Genomic DNA, 22,687 nt, shown 5'->3' with positions numbered 1-22,687 from the left:
TTCTAAATGGTGACGTCCCATAGGACATTCCTGTAGAGGAAGCTTTGACTGATGCAATAAGAGATCTCTAGCATAAGCTTTCCCTGGGAGGTTGAACAAGTGCACCAGAACTTCTTTAACCAACCACACGTCATCATTACAGGCACTGATGACTTTGCAGCCACAACTACAGATATACACTTCTGTACTGGAGGCTTTGAACATGACCCAATCAGATTCCAAAAAAAAAGAAAAAATAAAAAATAAACAACCCTCCAGAGATGGCAGTTGAAGACTCTGTGGACAGGGGCCTCCGCCAGATGTTCCTAGCTTACCCTCAATGAATATTTTTGTTTACTGTTACAGTAACCAGCCACGCGATCCAACTCAACACCAGGCAATTGTGTGATCAACAATTAGGCAAATAAATGAATGTGTTTCTCACCAATGCGGCTGGCATTGTTTAAGTCCTCCACAGGCTCTGTGTGGGGCTTCAGATCCTTGCCATCATAGCCGATATTTATCCACTTATCTTTCATTATTTGCTGGTGAGGAAAAAGAGGGAGAGCTCAATATTTAGACACTAATGTGGTCAATCTGAACTTGCTGTATGTATGTTTCCTCCTCACGTCCAGCGAGCAGCGCTTGGCAGGGTTGAGGACCAGGAAGCGGCGCAGGATTCCCTCGCAGTCTGTAGACATGTAGAAGGGCACACGATATTTCCCCCTCAGGACACGCTCCCGCAGCTCCTGAACGCAAAACATATTGATAAACACAATCAATTTCCGCAACAGGGACATTGAATCTATAAAAGATCGGGACTAGGCAATATTTAAATACGGTTTATTTTGTTATGTGATATTGTAATGCACGTGCATGTGATTAAAATGTTCACTTTTGACCTCTAGTGGAGCTGTTTTTCTACGAGTGGGCCCCGTTTAGTTTTTCTAGGGTACGTGCACACGTTCCTGCCAATGGTTTCCAGTGACTGACAGGTGGTGGCAATGTGCGAAGATATGCTGCAATGTGCCAACAAAGGCAGTGAAGAAGAAGACTGAAGGCTAGTGAACATTGATGTTAACAATGCAGGATTTAAAAATCGGCTTTGCAAATGTTTTCTGAGGAAAGAAATACTGTACATTCATCACATTTGTTAGGCCTGAAGGGTACAAACATCTTGGAATGCATTATAAATGCATGTATGACTTTTCTTTGTTTACAAGAAAACTCCACAAGTCCCTTTAAACACATTCAATAAGGACACTGACATTTTTTTTTCTAATTTCATATCATGCTATTATTACTGTGAAGTTCAATATGACTAACAGCAATTTCATTGTTTTCAAATGTGGAAGCACTTGCTATCTATAATAACTACTTTTATCTGTTATTTTACACCGCCGAGTGTTCTGGCCTTCAAAAGCAAAGTGCAGTGACAGGTGATTGTATCTAAAAATGAACTTATAATAATGTCTCTATGGTACATTATTTTTCTTCTACATAATACTAATAATAAGTGAAGAAAAACAACATAGCACACACATAGTTCTTGTGCAATGCACCCCATGTTCTAACTGGAGTACGCCAGCTTTCTGTCTCCTCAAATGACATTAATACTGGACCAAAACAGCCTCCACGTCACCCACCTTTAGGTTCTGTCCGTCAAAGGGCAAGGACCCACTGACCAGTGTGTACAAGATGACACCCAGGCTCCAGATGTCCACCTCTGGACCGTCGTACTTCTTCCCCTGGAAGAGCTCTGGGGCGGCATAGGGCGGGGAGCCACAGAATGTGTCCAGCTTACTGCCCGCAGTGAACTCGTTACTGAAGCCAAAGTCTGCTATTTTGATGTTGGAGTCGGCGTCTAGTAGCAGGTTCTCCGCCTGCACAAAACAACATAGACAGTGAAAGTATTGTTACTGAAAAGCTGAGGGCATACAGTCTGTTTAATGTGTTAAAATGATTGAGACAGAGACTCGGGTGACAGATATCTGGTTATCTGAAGAAGGTTCTTAAACCCGTTTAATTTCTTTCTTGTAACATTGTGTAATCACCTTCAAGTCTCTGTGAACAATGTTCTTCAGATGACAGTAGTGCACCGCTGAGACAATCTGAGGAGAGAAAAAGAAGACAATAATATGACGATAATTGCACTCCAGGTTTGTACTTAAGATGTAAATGGAAGCTAAACCAGGAGCTCCAGTCACACATTCACACGCCCTCCTTGACCAACAACATAACTCAACATCACCAACAAAAAGCAGATGACGGACTTTCTTTCTGTGCGATTCACACCTACGGTTTGTTTTATTTGGACTGAACCACAGCGGAAAAATGTATTGCATTTCTTCATTTCTGCATTGGTCAGCTTCAAGTTTACACTGCCCAGTTACAAGCAAAGCAAGGACTATAAACGATAAGTCACATCAACTCTGACTCTGAAGTAGCTCAGATTTCAGCTCTTGTAACGTTGACAAGATTAATTAATACAGTATGTCGTCTTCCTCTCTTCTTAATCAGTCCAGACTTTTTTTATTATGCTCAGTTTTCCAACTGCAAGGAATAGCAGGCTGTCATATGTCAACATCTGACCAGGGACATAACTGCAGCTATTATTTGTGTAGGGGACAAACAAACAGACAGACAAGGTATGACGCTTAACTGACCTGTCTGAACTTGGCTCTGGCCTCTTTCTCCTTCATTCTGCCATGAGCCACGAGGTAGTCAAACACTTCGCCTGGAGGGGAAAAAAAAAAAAGAGAGCATGACTGTAGTTCAGGCAAGCATAGAAGTTGCTTAATAGTCACGTAGAACTGTCACCAGCAACTAGGTTATCCTTATTAACAGTTTTGGTTCTCATTCTTTTTTGCATACATCAATGCTCAGCACTGTATCTTTGCTGCGACACCCCTGCCCACTTCCCAGCCAATTCTAACTCCCTCAAGCTCATACAACACTTACAAAATATATATATATATATATATATATATATATATATATATATATATATATATATATATATATATATATATATATATATATATATATATATATATGCAAATTTAGAATGTTTATTCCCTCAGTATGTGTTGATGTGTGTTATAGTAAGTGTTATAAAATCTCTGGTCTCGCTCTATGAGTTTAGAGTCTGGTCTGCGCCAAACTTGCACAAATATGTTTTAGAGCATTACAGGAGCAAATGTAGCAATACCGCAAAGGGTTGAAACCTGGGATGAATCCGCCTACACATGAAAAAAAAGGTAGGGCACAGAGCATAGTGCAGGCACTTCAGACACAATGCGCGGTTTGCAGGTACAGTGCACGTCATCATAGCTTCTGGCTACGTCCTTTCATTGTTGCGCCTTGTAAGGTCAGCGGCAATGATGTCAAAGTTGAAATAATTTGTATCTTGAGCGCTAAGTGGCAATTCCGATCGGCCGCACCAAAGACGGCGCTTCCTTCGAGTTGTCTCCACCGCTCCTCGCATAGGAAAACAATGGAACAGCTAGCACAGCGCAGTTTTACGGCGGATCATGTGTAGGCGGCTTAAATGTGAAATGAGTAAGGGCATATGGGTATGTTTAAGTGGTAACACCTTGTGTTACATTTTTAAGACATGACACATTGAAAAACAATCCTGATATTTCCAAACCTGGTATTGCGGTATTGCATTCATATTCCAGAAACTCAAATGTTTCAATTATTTTTGTGTGCAGGTCTCCATATATATTTTGTGTGTGTGTGTGTGTGTGTGTGTGTGTGTGTGTGTGTGTGTGTGTGTGTGTGTGTGTGTGCGTGCGTGCGTGCGTGTGTGTGTGTGCGCGCGCACTCCAGCCAACCATTTGACCTAAAAATGTAAAAATACGGGCTTCAATTGAGTTGAACAGAGCAGCATGGTCAGCTGGTGAGCTGCTGCCTCCTTATTAGGTACTGGAAGTAAGAGATCACACAACATCCAGAAAGAGCAGCGGAGAGAGATTAAAAGATCACAAGAAGAAAGGAAAGAAACAACAAAAACCTGCAAAAATAGAAAAGTACATGGGAAACAGTTGAACAATGTTAAAGAGCAAGATGAATAGAGGAGCACAACAAAAGGGGAAGTAGAGAAAACCGTAGAGAAGTAAAGAAAAGTGATTTGCCTTTTTCACAGGGAGAGACACGGCATCTCAATAATGAAAATGGAGGGAAAAGGGAATGGACTAAATCTCTTATACCCTAAATTAATGAGTTCATCGGCTGTACTGTATAGCTCAGTCAAAGAAATCAATTTAATTGGCACCATTCAATAGTTGGCCATGATGGTGGTGGTGGGGATGTCACTCACCTCCGCTTGCGTACTCCATAATTAGGTAAAGAGTCTTCTCAGTTTCAATCACCTCAAACAGCTTCACTGTAACACACAAAAGACGAGGCGTTAACACAAAGGCCAGCATGGAAACACACACAAGATAATTATCTGGAGTGCAACTCACCTATGTTGGGATGGTTGAGAGTTTTCATGATGCGTACCTCTCGAAACAGCTGGGAAAAAGAGAGAAAGTGAACCGTCAGACACCATTTTTTTGTGTAATGTCTCAATGAGAAGATTACACAAAGCTCTACGTTCACATGCTTGCTTAAATATATTTTAAGTTACAAAAGACAAAATGATCATAATAGTAAAAGGATAACGGTAATTTAAACTGCTGCATGGCTTGAATTGAAAAGTTGCCTGTGTTATTTTCGGGACGTGTAAATAACTTCAGTTTATTCATTCAGCGTCATTCATTCCAGCAGCAGTCAGACTCTATAATGCAACATCATAATGTAGCCCTGCTAGCGGCTTCTGCAATATGAGCCATCACTGGACAATATCCTGCACTATGCACATTTATCCATTTATTACTCTGTCACCTCCAACTGTGCAATATGTCATCTCTATTCATTCGCACCTTACTCATCTGTATATCTGTGTTTATATACGGTCTGTTTATATAAGATTGTTTATTGTGTAAATACGGTTGTTTTATTACTATTATTATTTTTATAACGATTTCTATTTGGAAAGGGAGGTCGGAATTTGAATTATTCCTCATTTATTCATTGAATGAATTGTTCTTCAGCTAATTCATACAATCCACAGCTGGTGTATAGAGCCACTGTTCCCCTCCCTCATCTTTCCGACCACCTCTAGACCTGGGCCACCCAAGGGAGTGTCTCACTGGGGCTAGGCTGACAGCGGGGCCCCCTCCACTGGGTGTGCTCTCCCCTCTGCCCCCGCCCCTTATCCATCACTGAGCTCCAGACTGCTGCCTCATCCTGCCACTCTGATGCCGTCTCTCTCTCTCTCTCTGTCTAATTACAGTAATGCCTTCGACTGTGAACTTTAAAAGATTACAGAGGGAAAGCGCCATGCTAGAATCCTCACAGTGCACCACGCTGATGACTGGTTAGAATATGTTTTTAATACCAGATGGAAATAGTAAGTAAAAAAACCACCATCATTTCACCACAGAAATGATTACAAATCAGAGATATTACAGGAAATACCAGGTGGAACATCAAGTCAGTTTGAAGACCCTTAAAATTGGTTTTAAAGCTGACATATATGTTTTAAGGTTTTGGGATTTTGCCAACTAACTGTACACCTCTGTACTGCATACAGTATATGTAAAGTGTTAAACAAATGCAATGTAGCCATTCATCCATCATTAGTTGTACTGGTTTGGTTATTAGTGTCAAAGTGAGACATACGGACCCTGAAGGGGAACGAGTGTGTATGTGGAGACATAACAAAAAACAAAGTGTGAGTGTGTGTGTGTGTGTGCGCGTGTGTGTGTGTGTGTGTGTGTGTGTGTGTGTTGCAGAGCAGAGTGTGTCAGGACTATTTCTGTATCTGCAGGAAACTCAAACTGAAATAGAAAATGAGGCAGATTAACAATGCACAGGAGATGAGGGGCGTAGAGAGAGGAAAAGCCAAGAAAACCATATGAATGAAAGCGGGAGGGGCAAAATGGTACACAGCAAGAAGTAAAACTGATGTGTATTAGCATTTTGTTTTGGATTGGAAGTGTTACTTATTGCTCTGTAAACCTCCCAGCAAACCTGCCTGGTTTAACACAAGTGAAAAATGTGAGAGCACAGAAAAAGACAAAGAGGAGAGAAAATTCAAAAGCAGGAATGCACTGATGCCTTCATTTTTGTAGCCGGCACTCTGCTGCCCTAGGAAACACAGCCCCCCCCCCCAGTTCACTCTCTATGTCTGTTATTATAAAATAAAACCAGACACAATCCCCATTCTTTCAAGTTCTCATGGTTACACTTTCTTATTTGTATACTATTGGGGAATCACTACAACCAATCAAGGACCTTAAATCAGTGGTCATTGGGCAAACTGACAATAAACAAATACAAAGATTTTTGTTGGTCTAAAAAGACCAACACAAATGTGGGTTAACTGGCTTTTAATGCATTTTTGTGCATTTGCATTTGACTACATTCCTGAATGCACCACGCTTTAGATAAAAGAGCTGCCATGTGTGAAGCAAGTTGAAGTCACATTTAAGACAGAGGGAGACATTATATAGCCTGACACTCGCTTGCAGTGTCAGTGACTGAGTAGGTATTTAGTTGAAGCTAAGTAAGTAAAGTTGTGTTTACGTAGCACTTTTTAAAACAGTTACAAAGTGCTTTACACACACGAAAAATATAAATGACTGAGTAAAGCAGAAAGAAATTACAATATATAACACCGAACAATTACAGACAGAAAACAAAACAAAAAACAAAAACATTATATTTTAAAAAAATACACAAAGATCACGACAGAATGTTATTTTGTTAAATATTTAAAAAAGTACAAAAAAGATTAGCAAAAAAGGGCAGAAGAGGTCACTAACTGGGAAAGTAGAGACTACAGTGGTACATATTTGATTAACAGACGGATGTTTATATCTGTCTATCCTACTCATTAAGGGAGGGCTGACTAAGTACTGACTTGTATACACCCTGCATATTCATACTGAATGTAATTAATTAATGTAATAGACATATCAGACATGGCAGCTGCTGTGTAGGACCAGTCAAAGACAGCAGAAGCAGAGAAAATACGTTTTTCTTCCTGCATCATTTGTTTATCAATCTTCTTTTGAAACAAAAATTTGAATTCCCTTCATGCCACATGCGCAAGGAATTTTGCTTACTTGCAGTGAAGCAACAACCCTTTCACGATGACATAACTTCACTTTTTGCCCGAGGCGATGTGTGCATGCCTGTGTGTGCGTGTTTTCACAGATATCATCTGAGACAGATTTCTGGTATACAAACACAGACACACACACACTAACTTGGCCATGCTGTACAGCCAAATATACGTTTTGTACCAAGATAAGAGACAGACTACTTCAAAAGACATTTAAATAGCAACAAACAACTACCACACAGGAACTAGTGCAAGATGTTTTATTATAAATTAATTGCCAATTTCGATAATCTATTAATTGCTCAAGTTCTCTGCTTTATATCACTGTAAACTGAAAATGTTTGCGTTTTGGACTGTTGGTCGGAACCAACAAGCCATTTAAATAGGACAGACAGAATAATCATTAGTTGCAACCATATACTGATTTCTATTAACTCCTCATATAAAAAGGCAGGGGTGCACAGCTGGAGTGGGTTGACATCCCGTCGGTTATTTGTAAATTAATTCATATGAAGAAGAACAATGTTGTGTTGGAGAAGCATTCACACATAAGACCCACAGGGAATAGTCTCTGTCTGGTCATGTGTTATAAACATTAGTTTGCTATTCTTCTTATTCTCTGTCAGGTTTTTTTTTCTACTCAATGCTCTTAAAATGGGAAGCTGCATGGTCATAAAACACCCCCACAGGTCCGCTGGGAGTGTGCGTGCAATTGAATTAAGTGCATGGTGCATCAGCTGTTCATCTGAGCTTTAAGAAGAAATTTTGGCTACGCCTCTCCTCCAAAACAGAGTGTGGCTGAAAAGAGACTTGAGAAGCAGAAACCTCAGCAGCTGGCCAGGAAATCGTTGATTCACTGGTATTGATTGAACACGCCAATCAATCCTCAGCTCATACTGCTGTTATGTTGTGCTGTGGGGCAGTAATTTGGTTTCTTATTACACTTTTACATACATGTTGTAGATTAAAAACATTCCTTGGAAAAAGCAAAAAAATGTCTGACTTTTCCCATCACATCCGAATGTAGCATTTGCCCACTGATCCGACAGAACAACTTCACTCTCTTGCCTTATTGTTTTCCCCCCTTTCTTCCTGGTTATCTGCCATGGCAATAACCCCGCGTCACAGTTGCCATGCCAACCCAGGTATTAATCCCTGGGCCTGAATCTCCTGCTTCCCAGGGGATTGTGGGAAGTCATGGAACGACAAGCACATGGAAAGAGCTGAACACAAAGACACACACAGCTGCCGCTGTGTGGAGTCCTCATGTGATAAAATGTTGATTTTTATTGATGAAGGCGAGACACAACAGGCAAAATATCGTTTTATTCATGCACTGCTCAATTTTTAGATTTTGGGCTATGTTGCTTCCATAACATGCCTTACTTCAGTCTAGTGGAAAGAAAACTATGAAGAAATATATGCTTTCAAACTCTTCTGGACAAAATACAAATATTTACTAAGCCCTACTAAGTCTCAGCTCCAGACAATATTTCAATATTTGATCATGGTGTATTATTTTCCAGCATCCTTCACTTTTCCTCTGTTCATCTTCTTCTTCCCTCTTTACTGGCAGAATTAATCAACTTCTGAGTGTTTACATCCTCTCTGTGTCCCTGTCCATGCCAGGAATTATTAATCAACTGCTAAGTCAAAGCTCTCACTGCCTTTCTACCACAAAAGCAACTTAATGACTGACGGTTGAGTTTTTTCCCCTCTTTGCTCTTTCTCACTTTGAGAGTAGTGCTGCGTGGGTTTGATTCATCTGGTCTGCCAGTCTGTCGACCTTTGACCCGTTTATCCAGGCTGTGTAGCTGTATTTTTCCTTAAAGTACACTCACGCAAACCCAGAACAAGAGAGAGAGAGAGAAAATAAAGAGCATGGTGATGTTGAAATGGAGAAATGAGGAATTGATAATGCTTGTCTAGCTGACATATTTAAATAGCCAGCCCTGCCACATCTCTACCACACAACACAGTCTAAAACACTGCCAGTCGTCTACACTTCCTCTTATCAGCCACAGCCAATCATAAGACCAGAGACACTCCGAGAAATAAGGAGGATAGAGAGTGAAAAGAACGAGAGAACGAGAGGGACAAATGAACACACAGGCTTCTCTCTACTCCAACGTCAGAGTGCCTCTTGTGAATAACCCTCTGTGTGTGTGTGTGTGTGTGTGTGTGTGTGTGTGTGTGTGTGTGTGTGTGTGTGTGTGTGTGTGTGTGTGTGTGTGTGTGTATATTAATGTATGTGTGTGTGTGTGTGTGTGTGTTTCTGTGTGTGTGTGTTCTGGTATGATTAAACTGGTCATGTACTGCAACCCTGAACTTATTTAGACATAACCTGGAGAAGCTCTATGTCAGAACGCAATGTCCAAATCAGTTGGACCAGACATTACCCTGACAGCCTCCTAGAGAAACGTCTGTGTAATGTTCGATTGAGCCCATGTGAAGAGAGCAGGTCATTGTCTGGAGAATTCACAGTGAGCGAGTGTGAATTTTGATGACGTTTCTTTTTTTTTAATTATTTTTTGGGCATTTTTGGCCCCTATTTTTGACAGGAATGCTGAAGACATGAGAGGGGAGAGAGAGAGGAGGGAATGACATGCAGCAAAGGGCCGCAGGTCGGAGCCGAACCCGGGCCCGCTGCGTCGAAGAGTAAACCTCCATATACGGGCGCCCGCTCTACCAACTGAGCTATCCGGGCGCCCGTTGATGACGTTTCTATCATGCGGCTGGCAGACAAAACCGGAAGGAAATTAACATCGAGGGTTAAAGAGAAGGGTCATTAACACAAAGACGGCAACGAATATGTCTAACTGTAGAGATGACAAGATTTGGGAACTTCGGTCAGTTAAGGGCTCATGCTGAAATCGCCAGACAAATTCAAGTAACAGCGAGAGACGCGGTTGTTTATGACCAAATCATGAAACAGGCTACTTCTCTACTTCTGCCAGAGACATTTCAGACATGTGTATCTAAAACACAGATAGTCTATGAGCACCTTCCAACACATTTTGATTGCCTCACTCAAGTAAAAAGGCAAACCATAATGAACCAAATGGTCAGTTTCCTGCCGAACGTTTTGGGGCACTCTAATGAGCAACATTACTCAAGGATTCGCCTTCGCGCTTTTTATTGTCGCTGGGGAACATCTGAATAGACTTTTGACTTGGTTTCTCCCTTTGTTGCCTGTTGCTGGGAGAGCTGCCCTTTTACATTATCCCAATAAAACGCCCACTATAAGAACACCCCCCAAAAAAAAATACCTCCATTCCTTTAACGTACAGCAGTAATTGGAGCTCCCAGACTGGTCGATGAGAGGAGCTGAATCGTTAATGAAGAGAAGCTGGAGTTTAATTCAGACCTCATACAGCCGGCTGTTTGACCCAGATCATAAGAAGCCTTGACTCAGCTTTAATAAAGGAGAATGAAATATAGTTTGAATAGGTTTGCTAAACAAGATACAGTAACGGGAGGGAGAGAGGGAGGGAGAGAGCGCACGAGCGAAAGACCAGGGCAGGGCATCATATACTGCTCTTCTTCGGTCGTTCTATTTATCGTTGCTTTGAAGATGAGCTTGTGGGAAAACCTTCTGCTTTGGCTCTGTCTGCCCTCTTGTCCCTTTATTGTCTAATTATTCCCTTTACACACTGGCACAATAACAACAATGCATACAGCAGCAACAAGATGATTATGCACAGACACCCACACCGGGACAATATGCTGCATACAATAGCAATGCAGATAATGGCATTACACGGCCATACAAAAGGTGGAGCAGAGACCGTGTCGGGCTGTGAGTCTATCCGCCTGTTATCACACACGTAGACACACACACACACACACACACACACACACACACACACACACACACACACACACACACACACACACACACACTCTCTGTCTGTTCTTTTTGGTTCTGCTCTATATCTTGTCTTTCTCAGGGTCCCTGCTCCTGTGCCAAGGCCTCAATAACAGCACCCCCACCCCACCCGATCGTTTCGATCCTTTTGTTTGCCTGTCTGGAATTCAGCTCCTGGCTGAGGGGGCCTGGGCGAGGGACAAAAACACACTTCACTGCATTAGATGGTGGCCCAAACATTGTCCCGCATGCACACACATACGCTTTACTTGTGTGCACATACACAACACTGGATGGCTGCCCACAAAATTCTCCTGTTCTCAAAGTAACACCGGGCTTTTGATGGGGCCCTCCATAGTCTGGCAGATTATCCAACAACACACACGGCAGGGAAGAGTGAATTAAAAACACACTTGGTCCTGTACAGTATGTTGCTATTACCGCCGTAAAGTTTTAAGATATGAAACAGCACAACAGCATATTTTAAGTAAACAAATGGGTTTTCATGCACTTTCTAATGTCTGGAACTCTTTTGCTGCTTTCAGGTGTGAGTAGGACAATCTGACCTCAGGATTTCCAACTCTGCTTATAAACACCTTTGCAAATGGATTTATATACTCTTTTTAAGACAATGAACACCCAAAGGCAGATCGTAAACGAGAATAAACCATTTACAGAGTGAGCAGCTTTGCAATTTCAAAGTTGCAAGTTGCAAAATGTGCCCGCTACTAATGCTCTTTAGTAGGTGTGGGCAAAAACAAAAGACAATACTTGGTTGTCCACTCTACCTACACTTAATTAAGGTTATTACAAGTACCAATCAGAATTTAGGCAAATTTAGGTGATGATTTTTGATGAAACCTGTGACGAAGACTCTACTTCATGATTTGATCAATCGCATGGTTTATATTATACATCAACAACAGATTGCCGGATTAAATAAAGATGCTACACCTGCATATTCATGGTTTACACTTAATTTCAAGTCCAGACACATCAAACAACTCCTGCACACAACTTCACTTTGCATCGTAGGATGACTTTTTGGTTTTGTTTCTTTATGTCCACATTGGAGCAGGCTGGCACTTGGGTGAAGCAGGGAGCTTGCACAGTGGCACTTTGGCAGTACTGGCTGTTCTATAGAAACTCAAATCACTAAAACCTTACAGTTCCTACATTATTGAAATAGTTTTAGGAGCCATAGTGTAGTGCTACGGACAGTAGAGGGTACAGCTGTGATTACAGTAGAGCTACTACTGCAACACAATGCCTGAGGAGAAAGGAGAGAGAAGTGGGACACAAAGCTAGAGTAAAAAGAACAAAATAAAGATTTGAAAAAGAGAAAATAAAAAGGGAGGAGTGAGTGGAAGAGGGAGGGGAGAGGGAGAGATAAATTGGGTACAAAATGACAATACAGAGAAGATGGTAGAATATAGACTGATGCGTAACAGAGTGTGAAGAGAAAGAGAGCAAAGAATTAGAGTTGACTGAAGCTACTGTGCTTCTATGTCAACCCAACTGTGAATACCATATAATACATCATATATTTTGAATTTTAATGTTTTGAAAATTAAAATGCAAATTAAAGTGCATCTTCATTAGGTATACTGAAGCAAATAAATCAATCTCCCATGAAAGACAAAAGATTTAATACTGTTGGACTAATACACTTCAGTGTCAGCTAAAGCTACACTTGTTTCATGTTTTCATCCAAAAAAAAACAAACAAGACACATCAGCTGATGGTCACTAAACCAAAAAGAGGCAGGGAGACAGCAGGTCGGATATTTCCTAACATTCCACCAGAGAGTATTTAAAAAAGGCCAGCCTCTCATGTAAATCGTTGATCCAGAGTGATCAAGTCGTTTAAAGCCACTGTCATTTAATCAGCAAATTCATCTCAGTTTCAATTTATCGAGCAACACCTTCATAAAAACATCTTAAAAGTGAGGAGAAATCCTATATTTTAGCTTTTATACTGTACTTGATTTTAAGCAAAATTGCCAAACATTTCATGTTGCTACCTTTCCCTGTTTTATATCCAATAAATATGAACATTTTTGCGTTTTAGACTGTTGTTCAGAAGAAGAAAAAAACAAGCTATTAAAAAGATCTCACCTGGGACTATCACAACTTTCTTTCAGAATTTTAAAGATTAAAAACAATTATACACAATTAATCAACTCCCCATATAAATAGGCAGACAAGCTACTATTCACTAACAATTTATAGATTAAACGAAGAATTGAAAAAATTGAAAAATTAATAGATAAGCGAAATTCAAACTCTGTTTGTAGATTATAGAGAATGTTAAAGCAGGAAAAAAAGAGACCGACAGTGAGAGAGAGTTCAGACAGATACAGACAAAGAGAGAGACAGTGTCACCTGGCAGCATGCATAGTGTGTCCTATACGAACTACAATAATGCTGACAGGACAGGACGCAACTGGCTGCGCTATGCAGTACTAGACCACTACCACTCTGCTGCAGAACACACACACACACACACACACACACACACACACACACACACACACACACACACACACACACACACACACACACACACACACACACACACACACACACACACACACACACACACACACACACACACACACACACACACACACACACACACACACACACACACACACACAACCAGCCTTGTTAAAACCAAGGTCGTAGCTTAAGGATTTGAAGAGCAGATTCAAGGTGTAATTGAGTAGGTATCTTGCTGTTGGGAACAGCAGGCAAACACAAAAAAAGGTGAATAACCACTGTACAGCACAAGAAAAAAAAACCAAGACTAAAAGAAATGGGATTTCACCAGCAGAATATGAGAAACTACATTTATTGGCATCTTTAGTTACATAGGCGATTATATAGGTTTTGTTTTTATTTAGTTGTGACGTAAACAGTCAGCAAGCAGACTGATAAATCCTGCATGTACATGTATAAAGTCCTGGTGGATCAACCAAGGCACAGAGCCAGGCCCCATCAATAACCCAACTCTGTCTTATCAATAGAGTCAAAACCCAGCGTGGCCTGGTTAGCTAACCAGCTGAGTATTCATCAACAGGCTAGCTGTGATGCAGTATCGATCTCGATGATACTCAATGACGAGTGTATTATTTGTTTCAGTGAAGTGGTTGATAAAGAACACTCGTGATCAGACAAGGCCACAGTTTGGTCAGCAGAGCGGCCGCTGAACAAAGAGTGACTTGTATGAACTGTGAGAACAGAACCCATCGCACAAAATACACACAAGGTAACAACTATCTCTAAATGACAAAAAAAAATAATCAGCAAATACTTTGATAACCTATTAACTGTTTGAGGCAGTTCTCAAGCAAAAATGCTAAACATTTGCAGGTATCAGTATAAGTATTTTATGCTTTTCTCTGTTTTGTATAATTGTAAACTTATCTGGATTTTGGAAAAACAAGATCTGAAGAGAAGACCCCAGTGTATTTTGAAGAGCTACTTTTAATATTTTCTGACATTGTATAGGCAAAACAATTAATCAATTGAAAGAAATAATTAGCACATTAATCAAATGTTAGCTGCTGCAACCCTAAAAAAAATGGTGCCAATATTGTGTTTGTTTTTATAATGATCATTCATAACAACATTTTTTTACCGTAAACTAAACTATTAGAAGTTAACCTGCATCGAAATCTTACACCTAATGAAGCATTTATTACAGACAGCAGTAGGGCTGTGCTCGATTGAAGAAATTCTTAGTCGACTAACACTCATTCAATTGTATCGACTAATCGATTAGTTGATTTAATCGACAGATCTGTAAATCTGAGTTTCTCCACAAAGAGTCATGCAAAAGCACCACTTTAATTCTTGTGTTTACCAGAGATGTGCTCGTACGTTTCTTGGAAATAAGTCATTCAGCATGAAAAAAGCATCAAACATGACTAATGGACTAAAGAAATCTAAGTTGACTAAGACCAAAACGGCCGATTAGTCCACTAATCGACTACGAGGGAGCAGCCCTAGACAGCAGACACAAATATTTCAATATTCCAAGTAATATTCCACCAACAAATCCAGATGAGAAAACACCGCAACTGCTTGAAAACAGAATGCAGCCCTGAGGCTTTGTTTCTCACTCAAGTTTGTTTCATTAGATCACTCTCATGCACGCACAAATAGCGGCAGCAGGCCAAGTCCAGACATGAGAGAGCCTAATCTCATAAGAGCTACGAGTGCAACACATGTAGTTAATACTTGGCCCTAGACAAGCATACAGTGACGTACATTACCACAAGTATTTAGCCTAGTTAGTTCCAGTGGACTGTGTGGACAAATGTTGGTTATGTCATACTGACACAAAGCAGAACTCCAAGCTTCACCAGCTTATTGAAACGTCTGTATGAAACTATATTAAAAATTGTACAAAAGAAACAAAAATCACCCATACAACTGGACAGACACGCTGCAGTGCAACAGCTCAAGTTGAAAAGAGGCATTTTCCCTGTGCACAAGCAGGTCTGTTGTCTCAACGTATAACACATCCTCCCTGAAATGATGCAGCCAGTAACCGCTTAAGTAACACTGTGCTTCACATAACAACCAAAAGGTCAAAGGTCAGACAACTGCAGCACGCAAGGGTCATCTGAGAGCTACTTTACCAAAGGCAAAACAACACATGAAGAGGCTACTCTGCTCCGTGATGCAACACAAACAACAAACACACTTAAGGACACCAGACTGACTGATCACACACACACACACACACACACACACACACACACACACACACACACACACACACACACACACACACACACACACACACACACACACACACACACACACACACACACACACACACACACACACACACACACACACACACACACACACACACACACACACTACCTTCTGTAGGCTGGTTGGGTTGAGTTGTGTTTTATCGATGATCTTTATTGCAACCTAGAGGGAAACAATACAAAAATAAATAAACAAAAACAATCTAACAAAGAAAACATATTTGTTGCAACAACGAAACACAAAAATAAAAAATCTTAACAAAAATCTAATACTAAAAGTTTCTGAGAGGTAGTATTAATTCCTGAGCTATTGTACTAGAATGTATTTAAGCACAAAAGGTTTACATTTTTTGGTCAAGTTTATTAATGGTACATTGAAGCAACTACTACAGCATGTTTCATTTTATTATCAATTCATCTGCTGATCATTTTCTCAATTAATCATTTGGTTTGCAAATCGTTTCACCTCTAATTATATGTATTAACCACCGATATATGACCGTCTTCTTCTTTACATGGGGGGAAAACAACGGCTCTCACATGATCGAGACAGCGGACGCGACGAAGTTTCTACTGAGCCTGATGGAGTCATTAACTCAACTTAATGTAGGTCAAGTTCACGGGAAGACTACAGTGTGTTTAAACACACAGGCATATAGCCACAAAAAAGAAAAACATGGCTGTCTCTCTTCAAAGAGTTTGACTGAGCTGTGGGACTAGACAGATTTGGCTGGCTGTAGAAGCTAACAGAAGGTGCTCTGAACTCGATAGAAAAGCCCTTCTCAAAACTCCATCTGTGAGCGCCTGGTTCTTTTCTGGCTCCCAAACCCCCGGTTGTTACCCATTCCTTCAGCCTCATCAATCCCAGCATGCATGGCTTCATTGACCCTTCTAGGGCAGTGAGGAATGGTTTCTGCAGTACTCCTATCTTCCCCTTGCTTTAAAACTCACCTCTCTGCCGGTCAGTATGTGTCGTGCCAGCTTGACCTTGGCAAAGTTTCCCTTGCCGATGGTCTTGAGCAGCCGGTAGTTTCCGATGTGTGGCTGCTCATCGGAGCACAAGGCGATGGAGTTACGACATCGGGCACCAAGCGAGCGGTTCGACCAGCCAGTACCCTTCTCCGAGCGGCTGCTTGACAGGGAGGTATGCTGAGGAGGGAGAGAGAGAGAGAGAGAGAGAGAGAGAGAGAGAGAGAGAGAGAGAGAGAGAGAAAAACAGAGAGTGTCAACCACCTGTTTTTTGCTGGCTTCCCGGGTTGCTGGCCTTTGTAAATGTCCTATTACGTTCAATTACATGTTTTCTATTCCTCCACAACTCGTTTAGAAAATCTGAGACATGCTAGACACGTTGTCAGTAGAATTGTAAGTAGGGCTGGGTACCGTTAAAAAAATGTCAATACCGGTACCGATACAGATACCGGTTCCTAAATAATACTTTTTTCGAAACAAAAAATTACATTATACATTACGGCACAAATCTTTTATTTATTTTTTTTATTTATTTTAGGGAAGAGAGAGGAGGGAATGACATGCAGCAAAGGGCCGCAGGTCGGGGTCGAACCCGGGCCCGCTGTGTCGAGGAGTAAACCTCTATATATGGGCGCCCACTCTACCAACTGAGCTATCCGGGCACCCGCGGCACGAATCTGTGCTGCATGCTTATTGGCTCACTGCCACTGATGAGATTCACTCCTAAAAAGGTATTGAAATTTGGTACTGAATGACGAGGCATTTTTCGATACTCAATACTATAGAGGCAATTTGGTCGGTGCCTAATAAGTATTGAAGTAAGTATGTATGAAGAAAATGGACTACAAGGGTCATCATTATCTAAAAAATTACTGTATAACAAATATTACCAATCGTATCCTTATCCTGTCTGAATTCTAAAGAAACACCATTTTTGCCTTTTAAGACTTTGAAAAATTGTTATACAGTATTTGTTGCATTCAGTGTTCATAAAACATAATCTGTATTAGCGTCAGTAGGGGTTAACATATTTATAGAGATGATAAATGAGTGAAAGAGAGCTACACCTTCCAGATTATCTCCCTCCACATAGTCACCTTGACTCTGGTCCTGTATGTGACTACTGCCTGGTACCAGACACCCAAAAGTTAAAAGCGAGACTAACCCGGTCACCTATGAATCTCACCTGACCCCTCTTAGTCTGCATTCCACACATTCATGTGTGGCTGTGAGGCCAGTGGTGTTAAACATGTGTTGCTGTGTCTGTAAGACACGAGGTGACATCGGCACATGGATCTACCCAGAACGCCCAACACTCTGCAGATACACATGACATAGCTCTGATCGCACCTAGAGCAGAGCATTCACAGTTTGTTTGTGAATCATTGTCTCCTTACAGCAGCAGGGTAATAGTGACAAATCAGGGATGTCAAATTAGATATGAGAAAACTAATATATTACATGCTTGGCACTAAATCTTATACTTTACTATCTGCCAGACCCATCCTCTAACCACTTAAAACTCAAAGGATGTAGCTTTCAGAGATGCAGTAGTAAGAGGAGTGGGAAATAGGGGCGTTGAAATGAATCCCTGCAGGACGTGGACGATTCTGCATCGATGCATTGACAGACCGTAAGCATTACTGCCAACTGATATATGCTGTTGATTTTCTGATCTCTGCTTTTTTTGTTTTTGCCTTTTGTCGGTTGTCTGCTGTGTTCAGACTCCGCTCAGGAATTGTCTTTTTTTAAGAGCAGATACAATGAGGGACAAGAAAAATCTGAAAATCTGACTGCTTGAATGTTTTGATGAAAACCATGTGTAGCGATATACAGTATAATAATATTGAGAAGGTGACGCATTGTGATATCGAATCGTTGACAGAATAATCGTAATTGAATTGAATCATGAGACCACTGAAGATTCGCACCCCTAGTGGGAAAGACAAATCATTTTCAAAATGCCATAAAAACACTTGACATAATTAGGTAGAAAGGGCAACAAAATGTCCTAGTCAAGTAATATTATGTAACACTGTTGAATTTAACAAACTAGGCTACTTAATTACAAAATGTGCTTATGAAATAGTATAATAATACTGTAAGTAGTCTTCTAAATAACTCATGGCCTAATTCTGTTGCACAAAAGGTCACATAAATTATCTATATATTGTTACATAAATTATGAATACAAATTAACTAAATGTAAGTGCATCAACATGATAAATTGATATTGATTGCCACTGGCATGTTTCTAATGTGTAACACATTTCAAAAGCACATTTGCCTTTGAGTCCCCATAAAGACATATATGTCCCTAAATGTATGTAATCAATTATATAATATAATAACGGGTTACTATTTTTTTTCCAACCCTTCACAGACATTGAGCCTGATGCTACAGAACCTTTAAGGTCAGCTGAGGTCTAAGGTCTTGCAGCATAAACATCAAACTGTAATCCCTCCATCTGCTCTCCTCTAAGCGCTGACGGGAAGCACAAACATCCCACGGAAACAAACTAGCTTGAACCTTTCATCTGTAGTGGCGATGGCATGAGGAACAAGGAAATAAAAGAACAGGAAGCATCAGAGGCTCACAGTCGCACTTCAGCTCCCATCAGGCCTCACTACCATAACACAAACACAAGCGCATACATTTCATATGAAGTGTGAACAGTATTACTTTAAATGTTTGTTTTTAACATTGGCCAACTTTCCCCACTTTCACAAGATAAAACTGAGAAATTACAGTGCCGTGGCAGTCAGTGGTATTTAGACAGATAAGACAGTTGGGTCAGTTATCACTATGCAACACCTTCTCAGCAAAGCAGACATGAACGCTACACTTCTCACCAGTTTAACTACTACTGTACTGACAATATTTTTGAAAAACAAAGTTACTAAGTGTTTTACATGATACAGAAGAATACAACATATATACACAGCTATAAACAGAAAGGACACAAACAAACAAAGAGGACACAAGTAAATCACAGCCCCAAAAAAGGGAAGCAGTTTACAGACTCCGCTGATCTAACAGACGGGGTTCCAGTGGTACGGCAAAAGCACAATCATCCTTGGATTTGTGAAGGGAGCGGGGCATGAAAAAGGAGACCTAGATCAGATGATCTGAGAGGCCTTGAGGGGGTATAAGGATGTAGGAGATTGAAGATGTATGAAGGGACAAGATCACGTAGGGCCTTGTATGTGAGAAGCAGTATCTTAAGGTCTAGTAGGATGCATCAGAGAGTGGCTTAAGGTGCAATCACACCTACAGTTTGTTTTCTTCAGTCCAAATCATTGCAGGACAGTTTAAAATGTCTTCTCTGTAAAGTTAGACTCACACTGCCAGATTTGAAATGAACAAGTGGTTGTAAAAGGTACCTGGACTCTGGAAGTAGACAATTTTTTTCAGTGAGGAGTCGGACTGGAGTTACTTGGGCATTATGTTGATGTATGTTAATGATATGGACTGACATTACTTTCATTGGACCAAATCAACCAAAATAAATATGGAAGACATCATCTGAAATCCGTCCAATCGCAACAATTCTGAAATCCGCCACAATAATTAGTTAATGAAGAGAAAGAGATTAACTACAAAAGCACAACGCAGACTTCAATACAGCCCAGCATCTTTAACACCGACCTCCCCTCACTTTCCTGACTCTTCCTGCTTCAACCCAGTTACTTCAGAACAAAAATACAGTCAGCGTTGGGGTTACAGAGTTGCAGCTCTTTGCAAAATGCTGCATATGGATTAGGCCTCTTGGACAGAGGACATATGTAAGAGAAAATAATATAGGTATAGTCTGAACTGCATTACTGCGAGGAAAGGCAGAGGCATAAGAGAAACTGTGCAACTTATGACAAGCCCTCAGCACAATGATTCTCCATTTCCACACTATATGAGAACTACACGCTCTCGCTCACACCCCCAGATCAGAAGTCAGATAAAACCATATCACCTTGAAATGCACCCAATGTGGTAAACACAGCGGTGAGATCACAAGATCAAATGATTTTCCAGCACACCCATGGAGAAGTGCAGAGGCTCAGGACGACATACTATAAATGACATTCATGCTACCAATATGAAAACTGACAGAGCAACGTAAAAAAAAAAAAAAAAAAAAAGGTAAACATTTCTACATAACTCATGTGTAGTACGTTTTAGTGACAAGTAATAATGAGGCCAATCCGGCCATTTTGAATGGATCAGTATCGGCTAAAATAAAGTAAAGTAGATCACTGATCCTTTTTTAAATGAACTTTAGTTTTGTTCACCAGGTTGTAGGGCTTTGCAATTAATCAAATTACGATTTCAGCTCCCGACGATCACAAAAACAATGTAATTGAGAAAAAAAAATGATTTTGCACATTGCGTTTTGCAAGAAAACTCCTACTTTGTCTTGTGTTCTGAAGGGGAATTCAGAAAGTTCAACGGGAAAAGTATTATGGGAAATATTCACAGTTCAAAGTGTTTTCCCTGTTGATTTGAATGTTGAACTGTTGCACTTTTTTGTATTTTTAAGTACAATGAAAGCATCATCTTCCCAAAAACCAATGAGCAATCATGTTAAATAACTGTGATTTCAATATTGACCAAAATAATCGTGATTATGTTTTGTTTTTTTTCTTCATAATCAAGCTACTCTACTACATTCATTCCGTACTCAAGGATTGAACCATGAACATTTCTGAGCTTGGGAATAGAAACAAAGCACAGAAAACTTATTAAAAAAAAATTAAAAAACTTATTAAAAAGTTATGAGCATCGTGAGACTGTAAAGTAACCACTGGAGCAGCTTTTATGGATTTTAAAAGGAAGTTTTAAAAAGGAGGGATTACAGAGGTACTATAGAGGTTCCTTTTCCAATTCATTCCGCTACGTTCATTTTCACCTTCTCTTCACCCTTCCCCCATTTATTCACCCCTTCTTCTCTCTCCCCTGGCTCATCCCATCCCCCAGACAAATCAATTTGCCTCCGTTCCCTCTATTCTCCTCTCTCCGCGCCTGGACCCGCCCTCTCTTTTGTCTCGCGCCGCAATCTTCATTTTCAGCGACCTCACATCAATTTGAGCCTCATGCCGCCCTCCATCTCCCATCTCTCCTCTCCCCTCTCCCCTCTCCCCGTCACACATACTCCTTTCAAGGAGAGCAGTCCATCGATTCAACCACTCCTTCTGATTACCACGCAGTTTCATTCAGGAGGAGGCCTCTGTGTCAGTGTGCGGTTGGGCGAGATGTGATGGGGTCTCTATTGGCTGGACTGGGGCCAGCAGAGGTATTTGGTTTGGGAGTGAGGGGGATGAAGCCCCCTCACATTATTACACATGTAGGGTGACATTTTGTATGGTATGTGATTTGCACATTCAGCAAACAAGCTGCACATTGTGCAAACTGAAAGAAACACGATTCTTTGTGACGAGGTCCTGCATCTCACAGATTAGGGCTGGACGATTAATCAAAAATGTACCGACATCGAAATTATGAAGCTGTTATCAACCTATTTTACCCATGAAGATAATTTATTTCTGTTGATAGGCCTACTTTCTCCTTAAAAACATTCTACCACATGTGTAGGGTCCAAAATTAACACTCGCCAGTCGCCAAATGCAGGGGTGGGCCGACACGCACACACACAAACACTGGCGCACACACCAGACACAGCCACTACCTTCTGTTTACTGATAGCTAGCGTTTAACTCAGGCTAATTAATTAGCTGGTAAGTGGCGATTTTTGGCAGCCAGCCTTCCAAAAGAAAGCACAATGAAATTAAATGTTAACAGATTATTAACCGTTGACCGACAAGCAGGAAACAGAGTCTCAGTTCACCGTCCAGGAGCCTCTGACACACTTTCTGCTCTCTGTGTCTGGTCCACAGCGGCCCGCGGCGT

The 22,687-nt window shown here is 40.8% G+C and overlaps 1 protein-coding gene across 3 annotated transcripts in view; it reads right to left on the bottom strand.

Moving 5' to 3' along the window:
• Positions 1–22,687, bottom strand: part of mark4b (MAP/microtubule affinity-regulating kinase 4b) — a 62,438-nt gene that overhangs the window by 22,015 nt on the left and 17,736 nt on the right. For all 3 annotated transcript variants that reach the window (XM_028572876.1, XM_028572878.1, XM_028572877.1), the window contains exons 3-11: positions 16,768–16,965; positions 15,926–15,979; positions 4,452–4,500; positions 4,304–4,369; positions 2,646–2,716; positions 2,034–2,090; positions 1,626–1,862; positions 609–728; positions 425–524 (exon numbers count right to left, since the gene is read on the bottom strand). In XM_028572876.1, coding sequence (XP_028428677.1) covers positions 425–524; positions 609–728; positions 1,626–1,862; positions 2,034–2,090; positions 2,646–2,716; positions 4,304–4,369; positions 4,452–4,500; positions 15,926–15,979; positions 16,768–16,965 — 952 coding nt within the window. The remainder of the gene's footprint in view (positions 1–424; positions 525–608; positions 729–1,625; positions 1,863–2,033; positions 2,091–2,645; positions 2,717–4,303; positions 4,370–4,451; positions 4,501–15,925; positions 15,980–16,767; positions 16,966–22,687) is intronic.

The sequence above is a fragment of the Perca flavescens genome, chromosome 3 (genome assembly GCF_004354835.1).
Source record: "Perca flavescens isolate YP-PL-M2 chromosome 3, PFLA_1.0, whole genome shotgun sequence".
Classification (NCBI taxonomy): domain Eukaryota; kingdom Metazoa; phylum Chordata; class Actinopteri; order Perciformes; family Percidae; genus Perca; species Perca flavescens.
This window is presented reverse-complemented; position numbering and strand designations above follow the sequence as displayed.